The sequence below is a fragment of the Lagopus muta genome, chromosome 6 (genome assembly GCF_023343835.1).
Source record: "Lagopus muta isolate bLagMut1 chromosome 6, bLagMut1 primary, whole genome shotgun sequence".
In the NCBI taxonomy this organism is placed as follows: Eukaryota; Metazoa; Chordata; class Aves; order Galliformes; family Phasianidae; genus Lagopus; species Lagopus muta.
This window is the reverse complement of record NC_064438.1, coordinates 40,294,284-40,314,053: the sequence shown is the minus strand read 5'-3', so window position 1 is coordinate 40,314,053 and position 19,770 is coordinate 40,294,284. Positions and strand designations below refer to the sequence as shown.

The 19,770-nt window shown below is 36.8% G+C and overlaps 1 protein-coding gene across 20 annotated transcripts in view; it reads right to left on the bottom strand.

Annotated features, from left to right (window-relative positions):
- Window positions 1-372: 372 nt before the first annotated feature.
- NRXN3 (neurexin 3) overlaps window positions 373-19,770 on the bottom strand; it is a 945,174-nt gene continuing 925,776 nt past the window's right edge. For 12 of the 20 annotated variants that reach the window (XM_048950081.1, XM_048950082.1, XM_048950085.1 and 9 more), the window contains one exon: window positions 373-3,321. In XM_048950081.1, coding sequence (XP_048806038.1) covers window positions 3,020-3,321 — 302 coding nt within the window. In that variant the 3' untranslated portion in view covers window positions 373-3,019. Of the gene's footprint in view, window positions 3,946-11,121; window positions 11,869-19,770 lie in introns of all 20 variants that reach the window. The other 8 variants (XM_048950079.1, XM_048950080.1, XM_048950084.1 and 5 more) reach the window with 3 other exon arrangements.

Below are 19,770 nucleotides of genomic sequence, written 5' to 3'. Positions count from 1 at the left end.
AAAAGAAACTGAATGCAGCTGAATGAAAAATGTATGTGCATGAATATTCTCGCCCATGCAAATGTTAGAACAAGAACGAAAAAAAAAAAAAAAAGAGGAAATAAGATCTGCTCTAAAACTATTCTTTTACACAGTGTCGTGATGACTGGGAGTGGTATGAAGTAGAATCTATTCTCAAGTTGAATTTATGCCTTGTAAAGGAAAGAATTAAGATTCACTGGATTAAAGAAAGAATAACAAGCATGATTTTGTAATCTATTGATGAGACACTCGTGGGATACTTGCATTAGAGAATGCTTTTCCTATTTAAAGGGTTGGAATTTCCCATAAGTCTTTTGGAAATAAAAACCCAGCAACATCCAGGGCTTTGGGAAGAACATTTTATTGCTAAGCGTATCTTTAAACAAAATGCAAATAAGAAAAGAAAAAGAATCAAAAAGGAAGAAAAAGAACGGTGAAAAAAGCAATAACATCACAATAACTCAAAGAAAAATTCTTAAGATTGTTCATAAAGCAACAGGGATATGGTAGAAGCCCACATACAGGAATGCACATGTTCCCCAAAAATGTCCAATAGAAACTTACACAAAAAAAGGAAAGTGTAATTGTTTTTTTTCCTCTTAACTTAAAAAAGGAAAGCAAAAAGGAAAGGAAGAAAGGAAATAATTTCACAAGACTCCAAGACTCCAAGAACAGCAATCTTTTACAGACATCAAGATATAATCAACTCTATATAGTTTTGGCCAGTTAAATCATCTAAAATCGTGCTTTCATACCTTTTTAAAACCTGTCTTTTTTTTCTTTTTAGTATAAAAAATAAAAAAGGAAAAAAAGGCTCAACCTCTCACGCACACGCACCACGCACACATACACACTGAAAATATTTGTTAACATGAAAGCGGCTTCTCTAAGTGTTTGAGAAGGCTGTTTCTTTGAATTTAAGTTCCCATGTGCGTGTGTGTATTTGATGACACTTCTTCAAAGTCAAATATTCATGCGACTTATGAACACCAGCAAGAGTAGATTTCTAAACCTAAACAGCTGATTAGTTTTCATCTGTATACAGAAAAAGTGTACATTTCTGATATTTCAGAGTTCTCAATCCATCTTGTTTTTTGTTGGTTTTCTCTCTTTCTCCCTCATTTGCTCTTTTTTTTTTCTTTTTTCTTTTTGTATGTGACAGGCATGGCCATCAAACCACCTGGCTATTTTTCTATACAGTAAGTAATCCTTTTCACAGTAACTGGGAAAATGTAGGAACCAAACAACCAAATTAAATCAGTTAAAAACAAAAGACATTCCCAATTTAACCATAAAACAGTATATACACCTTCAGGGTATTCATATAGAAATTATACTAGCAAAAAAAATAGTAGTAAAATATGTAAACAAACTTTCAGGTATTTTTTCTTGACACAGGTAACTGTGACAAAGCTAAAACACACGCTTTCTTCACATCTTACGGTTTGCTTTTGTTTTCTGTTTCTTTTTACTCTGTTCTTCAAGAACATTCTTATTCCACATTAAGACCATAACAGAACTTCTGTTCCAGTCGTCCCATCAAACATACCATGATAAATATATCTGTGTGTATATATATATAATATTATTAAATTCCTTTTTCTTTATTATTTTGTGTGTCACAGCAGCTTTATTTTCTTTTATATAAAAGAGAAGGAAAAGAGAGAATAGGGCAAATGGAAAGACATGATCTGAAATGTCAAGCTACAAAATTAAAGTATTACATATGAAAAAACAGTTTCGTGTCAAAAAAAAAAAACTATACATTTTTGCATTCTTTTACAAGTGGTTAACTTTTCATACATTTTATGGGTCTTATCACAAGTTGAACTCCAGTGGTGTCTTTCTGATCTCTTTATTAAACTGATTTTTTATTTTTTTTGCATGCATTGCAGTCAGTCACAGAACTAGAACCTGGAGGAAGGCTCCTTTATTTTTGCATGGTATATTTAGCTCAGAATGACTAACTGTTTCTTAAGCATCCTTTTTTTTGAATCTTCAAATCCTTTTAACAGTAGTTTGGCTGTGCTAACGCATACTAAGTGATATTCTCAAATAATTCCAATGATTCTGATCAGAACAGACCCAAACCCATCTATTCTTCAGTTCATTTGCAAATCCTGGTGGCAGATCCAAGGGGACCAGCTCTCCATAATTTTCTTCATCAGCACCCATCACATACTTTCACTGCATTGTTAGCAAATAACTTACTGCAAGACGACGGTTTCTAGAGACAACACAACCAGATATGCAGAGTAAACACCATGAGTAGCTTTTGAGTTCATATATGGCAATAGTCTCTCTTTATTTATTATGGATTTTTTTTCCGAGATTTCTTCTCAACACATATCATGCTCCCCACCCCCACAACATTCCTCTCAACCCTTTCCTCCCACACCCAAAAGTAAACAAAATCAAAAATAAAACAACCCAAGAAACCAAACCAAATCAAAATCCAACAATCTCCAAAATCATTTATTCCCCTCCTCCAATCTCAAAAAAATTAGGTGTGCTGGACACAGCCAGATCAGTTTGTTAGATATTTTTTTTGTTGTTGTTTAATAATGTTTGCATTTTTTTCTTTTTCTTTCTTTCTTTTTTTTTTTTTTTTTTAAATAACTAAACTGCAAAATTATTGATACAGTCAGGAATCACGAACATTGTTAAAGACTCACTTGGAGATATGGAACAAGTAAGCCATGAAGTCTTCTACTTTTGCAGAAAGTTCAGCGGAGGAGGAGATTTGGAGACGTCCAAGTTCACTAACAGGGCAGAGCTGTATGCGCCATCTCCAGAACGCTAAGTGTGCTTTATAATACATTAGGGCAGAGTTTGCTGACTCCAAGTGATGACTGAGACATTAACAGTCACTGCTGATATTTTTTTTCCCAATACTTTTTCCCACAAACGATATCTCCTAATCTCGTTCACTGCAATGATTCTGATAGTTAAATCTCATTAAGTATTTATATATTTATATATAAATAAGTATTCTTTTTTACACATAATACTCTTTGTCCTTGTTTTTCTGTTTCTTGTGGCCACTCTTTGAGCTCTGCTGCTTCTCCTTCATGAGCGTGCCGTTGCTCTGGGCTGAGTTGCTGATGTAGTTTCGCGTCTCGTCCACCTGATAGGACCCCTCGTCCCTGTTCCTGTACTTGTACATGGCGTACAGGAGGATGAGGATGCAGAGGGCGGCAGCAGCCACAATGCCGACGACCATCCCCGTTGTGCTGCTCGACTCGCGGACCACCTCTGAGGCCCCCGGAACCCGTCTGATTCCTGGCTCCGTGGGGTTTGCTGTGGGCACATTACGGAACATGGGGGAAGTGATTAGCGGGCTCTTCAGCTTTGTGCTGTCTAGCTCATAGGCAGTGGGCAACGGAAGCAAGACTATGTCAGGCTGGGGTTTGAGCTCACGGTTATTCATTTTGCCGGCTGGCAATTTGGGTACCATCCCAGTCGAGGACGAAGCTGTGGAGCGGATCAGCTCAGGGGACAAAGACGTGGTAGTAGTCCTACCAGTTTCGGAGACTTTGTTAGGTCTAAAGTCCTTGGATTCCCACTTGGGTGCGTGTGCTTTGTAGCCACCTTCGAAGATTGAAGTGGAAAGACTCTTATCTGTTACCAAGGAGAAGGTGGTGTAAAAATCTTCATCATCAGTAGGGGGTAGGTTAGAGTCAAAGGTTTCCCCTGAGCCATACCCAGATATCACCAAGCCATCATCATCACAACCATCGCTGCCTTGGTCCGACAAGCAAGGTAACCCCGCCTCAGAGGTCATGGACAGGGAATCTTTGGTGGTCTCAATAATGGTGAGGAGGGGGCGAAAGGTAGGGGGAAGTGTAATGAAAGGTGCACGAGTAGCAATAGGAGGGATATCTAAAGGGTCTTCTACAAGTAGAGGAATAACTAATTCACCTCCTGGGATGGAAAAGAGAAGAAAAAAAGAAGATTAGTACACATTACTGATACAAGACACCATTTTCAAGTCTCGTAAGGGCGGTACAAGGATATGGGCATTATGAATAAGTGTCAGGGATCAGATTTCCTGCCCAGCTACACTACGAATAACTTTCTTGGGGGTTTCTTTGATTCTTGTATCCCACTCTGCTTCTGGCATTGATCAATCATGTGTTCCATTTTCTTTTACCCTAGCCTATGCTAGGTTTGTGGAGTGAAACACTACAAATTTTTAGGGACTCAAATTTTTGCTTTTGAAGATACTCTCAAGTGACTCTCTGGGCATCAGTTTTTGGCACTGGTCTTTCTTGAGCAACTGGTTACAAGACTGTTAAAATGAACTATTTCAGACCACCAGTACAGCTATGTCCTCAGGGGGATTTTACTGTTCATCTTAACGGTTTTTCCTCCTCTGGTTCTTTTCATTTATGAAAGCACTGGTATTTCTTCTCTGATACTCAAGTGTGTTTTCCCTCTGTAGTATTTTCTAAGGCTTTTCCCATTCATCCATTTCTTCTTGATTGTTGCCTGGTTTTTAAATTGTGAGAACATTCATGAAAGATAGATATGGCATAAGAATCAGGTACTTACTAGGGTCCATGAAGGTACAGAGCTCTACTCAAAGCTTGTTCATTTCTTTTTAATCTTACCTTTTTGTTCTACATTAGACATGTCCCTTGCCTTTTGTCTTCTTGGGCTACTAATGTCATATCATCTTGAGCTTTTGTTCTTCTTTATATCCTTTTAGTATAATTCGATTAAAAGTTAAGAAAATAATTAATTGTGATTGATGATGCAACTAAATAAGTGCTCGAATGACCCAAATTAATTGTGCTTGAATCTGCACAACAGAAATTTCTTCACACCTGCTGATATTCTTTATACATACGTATCAGTGATATATTTTCCCAGCATGGTAGCTAGGTGCCTACAAAGGACTAAACATGAGGTAGACTTATAGCCTACTCTGGAAGTGTAACTTAGCTATAGCTGTAACTTCTGTACCTTACTGAAGTATAACGTGAAACGAGAAAACCAGAGGGTCATTTCTAAGACTGGCTTCTGTACAGCAAAATTGTTACTCATAGCTGAGTAGTTTTGATTTGTCTGTATTTTGTAAAATGAGTGTATTTTCTCTTTCGACCTTAGAAATAATTAACACTCCAGCATTTTACTCTGATATGGAGGTATAATTCATTTATTTAATTCACTGAGTTGAGACTGCATAGTCTTCTGTTAACATGCAGGTTGCTGACACGTTTTTAGGTCATTGCTTTTGAAAGTTTGTGTATGAATTTTCCCTTGGCCATTTCTCTTTGGTTAGTCACTTAAGGTAGATGATTTAAATTTAAACTGAAGATTTTATTTGATACAATGAGTAGTCATCCAGATCTGTTGGAAATAGCACAAGTCATATTTAAATACTTATAGGAAAGCATTAATTAATTTGTATTCACTGGTTCTTAAAGAAAGAGATGCAAAAAGAATTTTAGGTTCTAAATAAATAATTCCAGCTTTTACTTAAAGTTTAATGAATTGAAACAGTCAGAATTAACTCATGCGTACCGGGGTAGAAATGATGCTAAAATAAAGAATATGGCACTTTACATATCTTCTTAACACATCTGCATGCAAAGTGATTTTCAAAACGAGATAAAGAGGGCCAACCTGAATGTGCCATTTAGTTTTTTGAACTTCCTCAGCATAGTCATACCACTTCTCTTACAGAAAGACAAAGAAGAAATATGTATAGCAAAAAATATGGAAAAAGCAAGAAATTTAATCTGCCAAGTGGGTATGCAGCATTTTGTGTTTGTGCATCTGAATTGTTTTTTGTTCAGTGCAAAATGGAGCATGTAATATGATTTAGATATGTCCAGAAGCCCTATCCATGGTCAGAGTGAGGCATATATAATCTATGCAAACAGGTGGTCTCAAGCTAATCTTGAAGTATACCTCAGAGGAAAATATCATCTGTGAGTCTGCAAAATAAAAATGAATAAAAATATTATAATTTAAGTGCTTATTAAACCAACTTGCACGGATGTGTTATTTAAGTTCTTGAAAGGCAGGTGTAAATAGTGTCCCTTTAAGTGATTTTTTTTTTTTTTTTTAAGATCGCTGTTTTGCTGTTAAACAACAGTATTTATCTGTGAATTTCATGCACCATCTGTGACATCCAATTGGAAAAAAAAATCAGTTTGGCAGCTTTTAACTGTTCATCTAAAGCTTTGAAGTACCTTTGTTATTAGAATATATTAGCACATGACTTTAGTATGCAGCTCATCTGCCACACACTGGGGCAATATTTTGGGCAGTTTTCTTCTAAAAATGAATTATTCTTGTCCTATTTACAATTAATTTCATCAGAGGAATCAGAAACATCTCATATTTAGTATGAAAATCTTTCTTTTTCTCCCAGTAAGCCTTGAGCCTTGCTTTAAAAGCAGGCAATAGTTCTACAGTTGTGGGTTTTTTGTTTGTTTTGGTTTTTTAAATATTTATTTATTTATTTATTTTCTGTTAAGGACTTGAGTCAGTGATAAAGGCTGCTGCCATCACAGTCATCCTGAAATGTCAAGGAAAGTTGGGTTGCTGAGACAAGTGATGTGTCACATAACTGAAGGAGACCAGATCAAAACTTTTTTTCATTCAGCAAGTCCGGTGGAATAACAGGACTGAATAAAGAATGAGTTTTACAGACTTTTAATTTCACATTGGATGGAAGAAGAGAAATATCTTTCATACCAGGAAGACTGGATGAACTTTAACTTACAACTATTTAATTTTGTCTCTAGCTTCATTCCTGTGCCCAACAAACCATACAATTTTTGCTCATACACTAAGGAAATAGGCTATTAAAAGTCCTTAACTAGTAATCATTCTCCATTAAGGAGTTCATTTGGTATATCTACTTAAGATAGCATATTTCAGGGGAATAACTAGTAGATGGCTTTAGTGTGGTGGTGATGGTTTGAATGTTTGTTTTTTCTTTGTTTGCAATGGGAAAAACTGTGAGACACGTTGAAGAAGGTAACTTGGAAAAAGCACTCTGTAAATGCCAAATGTGGGCACTGTTTTATTGGTATGCTAGGCACCTATGCAAATCTCATAGTTAGATAGAACTTATATCTCTAATAGTACACATAGACAATGAACACTTCTTGGGGTATCTGGTTTATAGTTTATAGAGCAGCATCCTGTAGGATGACATGATGAAAATGCCTCTCAGTCTAAAAAAAGAAGAAAAAAGTGCTATCTAAGGATGACAGCACATGTGAATTGTGAAAAACTCCATGGAAAGTGTGAGAAACATGATCACAAACATCTATGGGGGGAACAAGTGCAAATTTTCTTACTGTACTTCGAAACAACTGTGTTACTGATACTACATTTCTACTTGTAAGAAACACAAGAGGGAGTGCGATGAAAGGCAGATGATGAGAGTGCATGCAGGGGGGGCCATGGAGGCTCACAGAGTGACAGATGAGACAACAGGAAACTGCCTAGAGCCAGTGAACCCTTTGATGGAGAATTGGTGCCTCTTGCCCAGGGCTCCAGGTTGCTTTAAAGGTAAGCTCTGAAAGCTTTAAAAGACAAAGTGCAACATCATTGCCAAGTCTCTTCATAAAGGATTGTCTGACTCTGAAAGGTTGGCTGTGAAAGACAAGTAGCTTTAAGACAAGTGCTTTTTTAATTGTATGAGTTTCAAAAGGGTCAAGTGTCACGTCCTGCATTTTAGTCACAACAACCCCAAGACAATTCTACAGGCCTGGGGAGGAGTGGCTGGAAAGCTGCCTGATGGAAAGGGACCTTGGTGTACTGATGGACAATTGGCTGAGTACGAGCCAGCATTGTGCTCAGGTGGCCAAGAAGGCCTATGGCATCCTGGCTTGTATCAGGCATGGTGTGGTGAGCAGGACTAGGGAAGTAATCCTGCCTCTGTATTTGGCATTGGTGAGACTTCACCTCAAGTACTGTGTTCAGTTTTGGGCACCTCAGTACAGAAAGGACATGAAGGTGCTGGAGCACGTCCAAAAAAGGGAAACAAGGCTTGTGAAGGGCTTGGAGAATGTGCCCTATGAGGAGAGGCTGAAAGAACTGGGGCTGATCAGTCTGGGGAAAGGAGGCTGAGGGAGACCTCACTGCTCTCTTTCTGTATCTATAAGGTGCTTACAGTGAGAGCGGGGCTGGTCTCTTCTCACTGGTGACAGGTGACAGGATGAGGGGAAATGACCTCAAGTTGTGCCAGGCTAAGTTTAGGTTGGATATCTGGAAACACTTCTTTACAGAAAGGTTGTTAAGCACTGGAATAGGCTCCCCAGGCAGGTGGTTGAGTCACCATCCATGGATGGGTTTAAAAATCGTTTGGATGTGGTGCTCAGGGATGTGATTTAGCAGAGGGTTGTTGGAGTTAGGTTGGACTTAGTTGTGGTTGGACTTGTGGATGATCTTTAAGGTCTTTTCCAACCTGAGTGATTCTACGATTCTGTGATTCTCTGATTCTATGCTTTAAAGATTTGAGTCTCTGGATAAAACTAAGAAGGAGGCTCTGAAACGCCTTGCCTGATGACTGGAAGGTAAGGTTGAGGCAGGTTTAATGTTTCATATTGCTATGTGAATTTGGGCCTTGGATTCCAAACAAATATTCATATGAGATTTTGAATCTGTGGATTATATGGACTGTTCTCTGGTAGTTAGAGGTTTCTTTCACTCCTTTCTACTGCTGGCTGCTGAGCACTGGTTAGCGGTATGCTGTCAGGATTGCTTTTGAATTCCAAAGATTTCACAGGGACTTTTCAGACCTCTGCTTTCTCTCCCAGGCAGGGAGCAGGTAGTTCCCCTTAAGAAATAATTTTTTTAAAAGCTTATTTTGACAAGAATTAAATGGAAGGGAAACCTATAAAGTGGTTTCCTCTGCAGTGGGTAAGATACTAAATTAGTTTTCCCATCAACAGCAGCATTACAAAAATGTTAATGAATAGCAAAGGAGTAGCAGCACTGTGAGAACTGAGGTCTGTGAGGTAGGAACCCTTGTACCAAACAGCCCTATCCTTCTCTTGCCCTTTTCACATCATGAAACAAACACAGTGTGTATATTCCTTAAAAGTGAGCCCTTAAATCTATCACATACACAATTTTCACAGAGTTGTGCTTTTCTTTAAACTACCAAGATCACTGGGGATATAAAAGGTCTACTTTAGCCTTGAAGCTGCCCTGCTTTTTCTGTATGAGTATATTTATAGATATATAATTCATACCTCTGGGGTTGATCTCCAGTAAGAGTTCTCTGCCACTGGAAAACACAGTGTGTTAAAAATTTAATAGAAGCCTTATGAACTGTAAGGATGTTGTGGGTGAGTCATGAATGCAGAGGGCACTAAAAAAGGGAAAAATAAAAACTGAAAAACTGTAGCAGCTGCCAGCTTTCATCTTCACAGCCACAACTGCTTAACTGGAGACTCAGGAAGAAGACTGATAAGAGTATAATGGGCACACAAAGATGAAATCTTGAGTGGTGTTGATAAGGGACACACCCTTAATGTCTCTTTCTTTTCCAGCTGTGTTTGAAGAGCTTTTATATTACATCCAAATTCTGCAGCCAAAGTTCATCATTTGCATTTTATTCTCATGATGTTCCTCTGAAGTTTGAATGTTTTTAGTATGACATACTTGTCATAGAAAACAATTCCTTACCTTTTCCCCTCTGAATCAAGGCAATATCAGTGCCAATAATTTCTTATTAAATTACTGAGTTCATCAAATTCAATCTAATGGTGTTTTACTTAATTCTCCTTTGAGCTCTATGAGAATGAGAAGGGGAAAATATTCACAGGAAAAGCAATGCTAACACAAAGCCTAGTAGATGAACCTTCTTAATATTATTTTCTACCTTTGCAGTGATTTAAGTGCAATTGACGGTCAGTAGTAGAGAGAAAAATCTTTCCCATAGTGGAATACTGCAACATTTCACCTCAAATATCTTCTTTTGGTGCACTCAGAGTGATTAAAGCTGTACTTCTTGCAGTGGAGTTGATCATTTTTGCAGGCAGGATTTCAGAGCAAAAGTATTTGGGCGCCAGACACTGAGTTGCTTTGAATCAACTGGAACATGACCTTGTCCATCTCCCATTATTAGTTTGAACTCTCATGATTAATTGGTGACAGCTTCCTACTTGGTCAAATGATTTGTTCTGTTTTCAGCATCAGTCGTTTAAGGGACTTGCGAGTTGAACCTAAGATACCTTCTAAGTACAGTGTTAAGATGCAGGAATGCTAAAAACATGCATGCTTATAAAAGAATACAACTTTTTTTACTTTTACTAAAAGCTCATTTTTGTTTAAAGAAGTCAACCCAAACCTCTTCTGAAATTTTCTGAACATGGTTTTCAGTAGGGAAGTATTTCTCAAATGTAGTTTTTCTGGAAGATACCAGCAAGCTTGATTCTAGTCATAATATGATGAGTGTGTTTACCTGGGAAGAGTACACTTGAGAGTATCAGTTAGATTGGACATTGGGCAGATAATCAGCAATCAGAAAATTAATAGAAATAAAACACTTTCATTAGAATTACATAGGAAAGATGTAGAACTGCAATAAGAAGACCTTGAGAGCTACTGAAATGCTTGAGAAGTCTCATCGGCTTTCCTTTGAAATGAAAACTGCAGCATTGGACTACATACAATTTAAGTATTTTAAAAGAAAGTAGCTTTACTGGTGATTTATTTTGGGAAAGGGAAAGGGGAAAGAAAGCTAGAGAGACAGACTGATAAAAAACAGGAGCAAACTACCACAGGTTCCTTTACCCCCTCCTATGCAGAATGCAATCCGGTAATAGACAATACACAAAGAGCACATAACATAAAAGCAAATACAAATTGATTTAAAAATAAATAAGTGAATTTGTATACTTTTCCCAAAACAAAATCATGTACTAGAAAAGAAAACTGCCACAGCAACAAGATCAGAGAAAGGAAAAAAATAAGTCAATCACTTTATCAGCAAAAAAAAAGTTAAAATCTAAAAGAACTGAAAAAAACGAAGAAAATAAAAAAATACCTTTTTAAAAAACTAATCAAAAATACATAAAAATACTTAGAAAGCATACCACATTGATTTCATAACAGTCAACTTACATCAACAAATTGCCCGCATGTTTTTTGGCATGAAAAGAAAAATTTACAAAAGAAAGTTGTGTAAGAATGCTCTTGGACAAGTAGCATTGCCACATTCTTGTAACTTGCTTTTTTTTTCGTTGTTGTTTCTTAAAAACTTTTTTTTAGCAAAATGTTTATTATTTCTTTTTTAATATAATTGTTTTACAACAAAGGGCGATACAGGGAGGCAACAACACATACATCCACACCACATAACATGAAAAGAAAAAAATCTTGCACCTTAACAAATTCAAACTTTTTTTTTCCTGCTGTTTTTGGTTGTAATTTTTTTTTTTTTTTTGTATCTTATGTAAAGTTGTTAGCATATTACACTTGAAAAATCCTGTACATTTTATAGAATTTACTTCTGCTTGTTTGCATATCTCTATATATAATGCTTTTTGAAAAGCAAAGTTTGTTGCTCTTTTTGCCTTTTTGGTCAATTTGATATATATTTTTTTAAACATTTTCTTTTTTTTCTATAATTTTTGTGTGTGTGTGTTTTAAGGAATGGATGACTGCACATAAAATTTTAACAATGCTAAAGAAAGGGGAGGTGGAGGGGAATTATGGGAAGAAAAAATGCCTAGGGTGGATGGAGTGGGACTGTAAAAATCTATGAGTGTACTACACAGGAGATGAAGATGATGGGAGTGAATGTGTAAGTCAGTTGCCATGTCCATGTAAGGGCGGTACGGAGTGATCTAGCAGCATTAGAGCTTCTGGCTGTAAGGAAGGGATGGGCAATATACAAAAACAAATGAGCATATTCATGCCCATCAACAAAAAGAAAGAACAGAACTCTAACATTGACAATCTCACAAACCCTAAGCTGCAACTTCTTCAACATGCAAGTTACAAAAAATTAATAATTATAGTATTAATATTTACATTTTCATCAAGTGTTCTCAAATTATAAAAACAGTTTAAACTTTTTCCTACTAAAAATAGCAGTAAAAATACATAAACTAATAATAATAATAATAATAATAATAATAATAACCAGAGAATAAAACAAAAAAAAAAAACAGGAAACAAGTATTATGCATTGGAATTGGAACAACTTCAACTGTAGCTACTCACAGCTTCTTTCTTTTTTAAGAATCACATCTCTGAAGTCCATCAGATTGATATGAGTACTCTCAGTAATATGAGACAGTCATTTCTTGAGCACATCAAATCACTGTTTCAAATGTAATGACTGTGTTGGCACACCCTTTCCCCACTCTCAACTTAGCTTTTGCATTCAGATTCTCTGGAGAATCTCGAAAATACAGCTGTGGGATTCTGACAGTGAAGTAGTTCCATATTTAAAGAGGGAATTAAAGGGAGAAATTGCAGAAAACAATTCATAACTCTTTCGTTTTTGTTTTTCATTATTAGATTAGAACAAACCAAACCTAAGATAGAAATTCAAACATTGAAAAGAAATACATCAAAATATAACTATGTAGAGATATACTAAAAAAAAAAGCAAAAATGAAAAAGCACTTTGTTCCCAGTAAGAAGGGAGATAAGAATGATTGTGGGGGTTTAAAATTTTATTTTTAAAGAAAAAAATATTCCACACACTTTCAAAGATGAATGAACCAGATGCACACATTGAAAAGGAACAGACAAAGCAGTCTAGGGGCACTTTCATCATTTGGACATTTATTTTTCCTTAAGAATTTGATTTCTTACCCTTCCCTCCCTCTCTCATTTAAATTTGTTTTCAATTGTTGGCCAAAACCCCACTACCCTCCAATGTTGCTTTTTTTTTTAATACATCTTTTATTTTTCATCACTTCTTTTTAAAATAAACATGGAGAGGAAAAAAAAAAAAAAAAAAAAAAAAAAAGGACGTGCAGTCTGGATGTACGTCATAAATAGACATAGAAAAAGATAGAAGAAATTGGCTGAGATCGACAAATGGGTTATATAATAGCTTAATTTTACTGTAGGATGTTAATAATAATGCATGCTTAAAGTAAGTTGCATTTAGGGAAAGTAGAAAAACAACAGCAAGCAAGGAGTGGGGTGGGTGAAGGAGGGAGGCTGGTGGGTGGGGTGGGGTGGGTGGGGGGAGGATAATTCCATGCCTCTCCAGAAAGGGCAAAGCACATTCCAGCAGGTTCTCTGCATTTCTAGGTGATGTCAGAATGGGACAAGGGTCTTAAGCAATACTGGGACATACATTTTATCCTATGATATCATATTTCTATAAAATACTAGAACACATAAGAACTCCAGACTCCAGACTCCAGTATTATTTTGGACCTTACTGTCTAGTGTATTTCCAAAATGAGCTATTTTTTCTCCTGGAGTGGGGCCATGAGGCTTATTATTCTAAATTCTAATCAATGTGAGTAAAGGGAGAAGAATTCATTCTTACATGTAGACACTATTGTGCTGGAAAAGGTGATTGCTGCAGTGAATATTTGTTGACAGTGGTGAGCAGTTATTCAGACATGCTGTCTGTGGCCAGTGCTGGGAGCTGCTAATAGGATATCAGAATCTAGGTCAACTGAGCCACTTACTGAGTTAAGTATCAGCTTGGTATGAACTGTCTGAAGGAACAAATTTGTCATTGGTGTAAGTGACAACTCGAAATTGCAAACAATACAGTTAGTAATATTTGGTACTAAGTCTATATGATTTTGGGTGGACACACATTCCAAAGTTACCACTAAGACTGAGTGATCAGTTGCTGCTGTGATACAGAAGGATTTACAGTTCAAGAAGATATTGCTACCCAGTCCTATCTAACTCTTACTTGAACTCATTGTCCTAGATGGGTCCTCGGGTTCCTTTCAGTTTCCCCATCTAATGTCCATATTTACTTTGTACAAAAATCATTGCTGTGACAGCAGAGTCCTTCTAAAAAGGAACTCATGGTCCTAGGAAAACAGTCTGTTTTTCTTAATGTTTTAGGAAAAGCCAAACATTTGGACCCGGTTCATGCTGAATCTCTCCAGGAGATGGGAAAAATGGGCTGAAAGCTCTGTACATACTCTTGGTTTCCACCAGGAATACCCATGTGATCACTCCATTATCAATCTTAAAGGTCATGATACCACTGGTCAGTGGAAGTGGGAGGCTGTCTTGAGCTTGAAATATCTGGAAAGAATGGGGCTATCTACCGTGTAAATATGGTCAGTGGTACTTTTCTATAAACACAGTAGTAACAAACATGTAGGATGTTTCAGTATCTATTAACATGAGGGGCAATAGTACCTCTAAAGCAGATGAGAGATCAGTATTAATTTGGAGGAAAATGAAATAAATATAAATAACACAAAAAATAAATAGTCCAGTTACTGAAAAGTGTCTAGTTCTGAGAGGAATTGTATGAGAATACCTTTAATTCCTACTTCGGAAGTGCTGAGGTTGTGCTGAATGCCAGCACAGCTGGAATGTACTATGCCTATTCTGGAAGACTGCACTGGAACTATCCACTGCATCCTCTGGTAATCATGTTAAGAAGGGAAGGAGTTCAACCAAAGAAGAGAAGACCTGGTCAAGGTAGTCTCAGGGACAGAACACGTGGGTTATATGAAGCAAAACACTGGACTACATAGGATACTTTTGTGGATTCATTTGTGCATCAGAAAAGACTGGCTACACAGACCTCAGTGGGGATTTTTAATTGGTCAGATTTCGAAGTTAGTGTCCCTGGACACCACTTCCTACCAGGATTCTCAGCCATCTGGTTTAATTGTACTTAGGAAGTTTCACAAAGGGCATTTCAGCTTTGAATTTTAATCAGAAATTTGTCATGACTTGCAGCTGGATTTTCAGAACAGTGAAATATCCCCCTTCAACATGTTAGAACTGAATGCCTTCTCTTTGATGCAAAACAGACTGTAAGGCATGGGGTATAGTTGCCAACTGTGCAGACTATGTCAGGCCACTTAAGTAAATATTTATGCCTTATCTGACGATAAATGCCTAACTCATTGCATGAGAGACTGAAAAAGCCTTCTACTGCCTAAAAGATCAAAAGAAGTAAAGAACCACAATTGGAGCCAGAGACATTTAAAGAGATGACAATATTTTGAAAAGGAAATCTTTTGTGTCTAACAAACATTAAGAAGATTTGAACAGTGTTAAGCAATTTTTTCCCACTTGGTCAATACATAAACTCTTGAACAGAAACATGGTGTTTTGGAAAATGTGGGTCCAGCATTTGCTGCTGAACACAGAAAACTTCTCAAGTCCTTTGAAAACTTGAGCTCATAATAGCCAAAAGTAGATGTTCCAATTTGAAAATTGAGTTCCAAATGTTTCCACATGAAGCCACACAATAATAATAATAATAATGAGCCAGACAATACTTTATTACTTAACATCTAGCAAATTATTCCTCAGAAAAAAAGTTTTAAATGTATAACTAATGCAGCCTTTTGTATTTTCAGACTTTCAAGAGTTACAGGCCTCTTATAAGGATTGAGTCAAGACAGTAGAATTTTTCAAATGTAAAATTCCACGTTCAAAAAAAGGAGGTATTTTTGCAACAAGTCCCTTGTTCAGCAGATTTAATTACACAATTATGTTTTCTCACATTTTGTTCTCAAGCTTCATTTTCAAGAGCTACTGGTGAAGGTAATGAATACTACCCTGTGTGTTGCACATCAAGACTATAAATATAAATTAGGATCTTGGGCTGCATTACTGTCTCTGAGTTCAGGCTAACCTCTGAGACTGCCACTATCCTCCGGCTCCGTCCATCTGATGGTTCATCCATTACCTGACACACTGAACATCACATTGTCTGTGTTCAGTGCACTGCAACACAACTCTATCAATATATTTTGTTACTAACAAACACCAGTACCAGGTGCTTCTTACCTAGTTGTCCAGCAGCATTGTCAATGCCTAGGATTCTCTACTGGCCTATGTGCACAGAATAGTATAATCAAAAGTTCCTCCTTATTTGAGATATTTTTCCTTCTGTATTTTTCTATGCAAAAATTGGAAACCTAGGATGAGGAGCATGCATTTCACTGCAGTGCAACCAGGTCTTCCAAACTGCTGCTACTTTCTGTATCAGGCAGCACCCTCTTGGGGTCAATAAGAGCCATACACTTGGGCATGGATACTAATGACATACTTTTAAGTAGCTGATATTGTGAAAATATCAGTGAAAAGAAACACATAGAGAAGTTTCTCTGAACTGTAAACTTCATTTTTTCTCTAAAATTTTTACCTATAAAATAGCAAAAAGATCATTGTTAGCTATGCATCTACTTTTAACTTCAGGATATGTTGGCAGCATTTTCTCCTCTGTCTAGAATATAGCAAGAATATATGTTAAACGAACAGGTAAGAGGAAAAAAAGCCCAGCAAAAATCTGCAGTTCAGGCATATGTCTGCACACCAAGGAAGAGAAGAATCTTCCCAATTTTCAATTATTTCTGCATAAACAAAATACACAGCCTGGGTAAGAACAAGCTATCGTGATTTAAAAAAATTAGTCAATTTGTTGTACCATTTCCTTTTCACCAGCCATTTGTACTAGCAAAAACCTCCCTCACTCTAAGCATATGGGTGTAGATGAAGCTACAAAAATAAGAAAGGTAATGTGCTAAGAGAAAGTCTACATAGGCACCACTGACAAAGTGCCACACACCATCCTATTTGGTTTTGTGTGTAGGTATTAATAATTAATGGGGCTTCTTAGCAACAAGGAGCTAGAAATAAATATGAAAACACAGGTATCAGAAGCTAAGGAAATCAGAGGGCTAAACTGCCACAGCTTTTTGAGGCAAAGAATTTTTCAGGTATTTACTGTAAGCTTATTATCTTTCCACATTCTGAACCAAAGAGTGTTTTGATGTTTCCAGAACTAAGAAAGTCATCCAGTATCACTGGCCTGAATGCATTCTTCCTGTGCAACTGTACTCAACCTTCTCCTCTCTTTCTCCTCCACTCCTATGTCTTCTTCTCCACTCAAAAGTGTTTGAGTGCTTTTCTGAAAGACTGAAGATTAACATTTGTAATCAGCCCAGCTACACTTTTTTATGTAAGCTATACTAATTTAGTTCTGAAAGTTAGTCATGAGGGAAGAAGTCTTTCTAAATCCTAAGGGATTTTACAACCACAAACCAGATCCTCATACTAACAAATTCAGTAGCAGAACTCTGTCTAATAATCTGAGAGCAGGAATAGTTCACTGTCTACTGCTGAAATCCATGTAGCAAATGTTTCCTGTGTATTTATAGCATCCTAAAATGATTATATTTTTTTGCTTACCTACAGACAGAAAGCAGCACAGGAATCTCAGTGTCTCTTGCTTTCTTCAGTGTATACAACTGCAAAGCATCAGCTGAAAATGCATGTCATCGGTTTGCTAGAATGCTAGTGAATATTGCACAACCACCAAACTCTTTCCTTATAATTATAACCCAAGAAATTTTGAACTGTCATACAATTTAATACCATCATTTGGAACTGTATGGAAACTGTTGAGTCCCAGCCAGAGCCACTGATTGAGCACCTGGGGAAAAAGTAAGCCCTGGGAACAGAGGTGAAAGCAATTCATTCATTTGTGTGACTGGTAGGGCTGGAGCCTGGCTGCACCTCTCTTAGACCTCTTTTAAGGATCTGGGGAAGGATCTCTTTTTGGAGGTCTCTCTTTGGTGAAGTTTTCCCTTGTGAACCTAGAAACTTCTGATGTGGATGAGCAATCATCTTCACTTCTATTATAGTGCTTTTCTACTTTACAGGTCATTTTGTCATCACACTTCTGTTGTAATGCCTTTTCTATCAAGTTGATCTAATTGCTGCAGTATCCAGACTGCTTCCAGTATCCAGGAAAAAAATCAACACAACTCTCAAGTATGCTACTTAAGGGATCGCTGGCTACATTTGTATATAAAATTTATGTCTTAGAATACTTACAGAAGATATGAATAGATTTTAGAACTTAGGAAGTACTTAGGCTTGGGTCTGGTCTGAAAGCCTAAATCCTTAAAGAGACTAGAAGTGTGAAGTATGTGGGGATATACCATACTGAAATATTTGATGCAAACAGTACATACTTAGCTAGAATAAAATTATTTTCTTATGTGTAGCTAATTTGTAACCATATAAAGACCTAGATACTTCATGAAGGCTATTTAGTAGCTAATCTTACTGTTGACTCAACATTATTCTCTATGCGTGTTGAATATGCAAGTTTAACAATATTATTTATTCCTACTACCCTCTCCATTTATGCACAATTACTCATAAATGTACTTTAGCATTTTGGTTCCTTAACAGGGAGTCAATTCATGAACAGGAACCATCTTCAGTGCATATTTTTACTCACTTGTATGTTGTTCATCCCTCTGTTAGCATATGCATGTTATATTTTCAATTTCTATAGTTTATCCAGCCATAAGTGACTCAGTGACTCCCTTGCTTTGTGTGAAGAATATCAGAAATGTAGAAGATACGCTGTTAGAAGTCTCTCTTAAAAGACAGCTTCTCTTACAAACAATTTTAAGCTCTTTCAATGCTGAAGTACTGATCCTACTTCTGCCCTCAAGATCTCCTCTTTTAGTATTTTAATATCCCTTGGTCTTCTTACAGGCATAAATCAATATGAAGAACATCCTGCATTTGCAGTTTGTTTGCAGAGATAGCTATTGTGTTTTTGTCTTGGACTTGGTTTTTTTTTTGTTTGTTTGTTTTTTGTGGCAAGACCAGAGAAAAACCTTGTCCACTTCTTGGATGACTGAATAATTCAGGATCATCTCAGATATTATTATCCTCTTTCACAAAGCAGGCTCATTTTATTCCTGAGAATACATGAGAAATGGTTACTACAGACTTTTAAAAAGTACCTTCAACAATATATACGCTGGACTAACGAAATGTGCATTATAAGTTGTAAAAGAAAATGGGGACGTAATGAATGAGGATAAGTTCAGCTATCAGAAATGGTAACAAATTCCATCTAAAGACAAAACACTATTTCCTTGGAAATCATGTAGAAAAATTGGTAACTCAGAGACTTAAAAGCAATTTTTTCCAGGGATGGGTCCAGCGGTACAGCCTGGTCATAAAGTTATTGTGCTTTGGGTTTTGGATGTCCAAGTATGTTCTTTCTGCTTTGGTTTATCTTGGAGTAATGTTATTTCCATATCAAAAGTGAAAAAAACCAAGCCCCAAATTGTATTTTTGTGCTAAATGCTATCAGGGAGTTGACTAGGCTGGACAAAATCCTGAAGAATGCTGAGAAAAATGTTTAACTAAGTGCCAGCTTCTGCAATTACAATGAATTAGAGAAGAGGTATTAGAAAATTTTGACCCTGCTGTTCTGGAGTCACTGGGACTCCGGTATCGAGGATAAGCCCTTCAGTCTCCTCCTCAGCCAAGTACAGGTCAAAGTGTTCCTCATAATCAATAAAAGAATTGTCTCACAGTCATGCTGAAAAGTCTGAACTGAATTTCCCATTATCAGTAAAATGAAGTGATACCGGGTACACTGCGTTTCAATTTAAAACCTTGTTGCCTGTGAAGGAAAAATGTTATCTTACTATTGCTCTGAGACTGTTACTGATGAGAAGATCACTACCAACCAGACTGCTTAAAGGATCTAACAAATACCACTGGAAAGTGGTAGAAAATCTAAGTAGAATTTATGATATTAAATAGAAA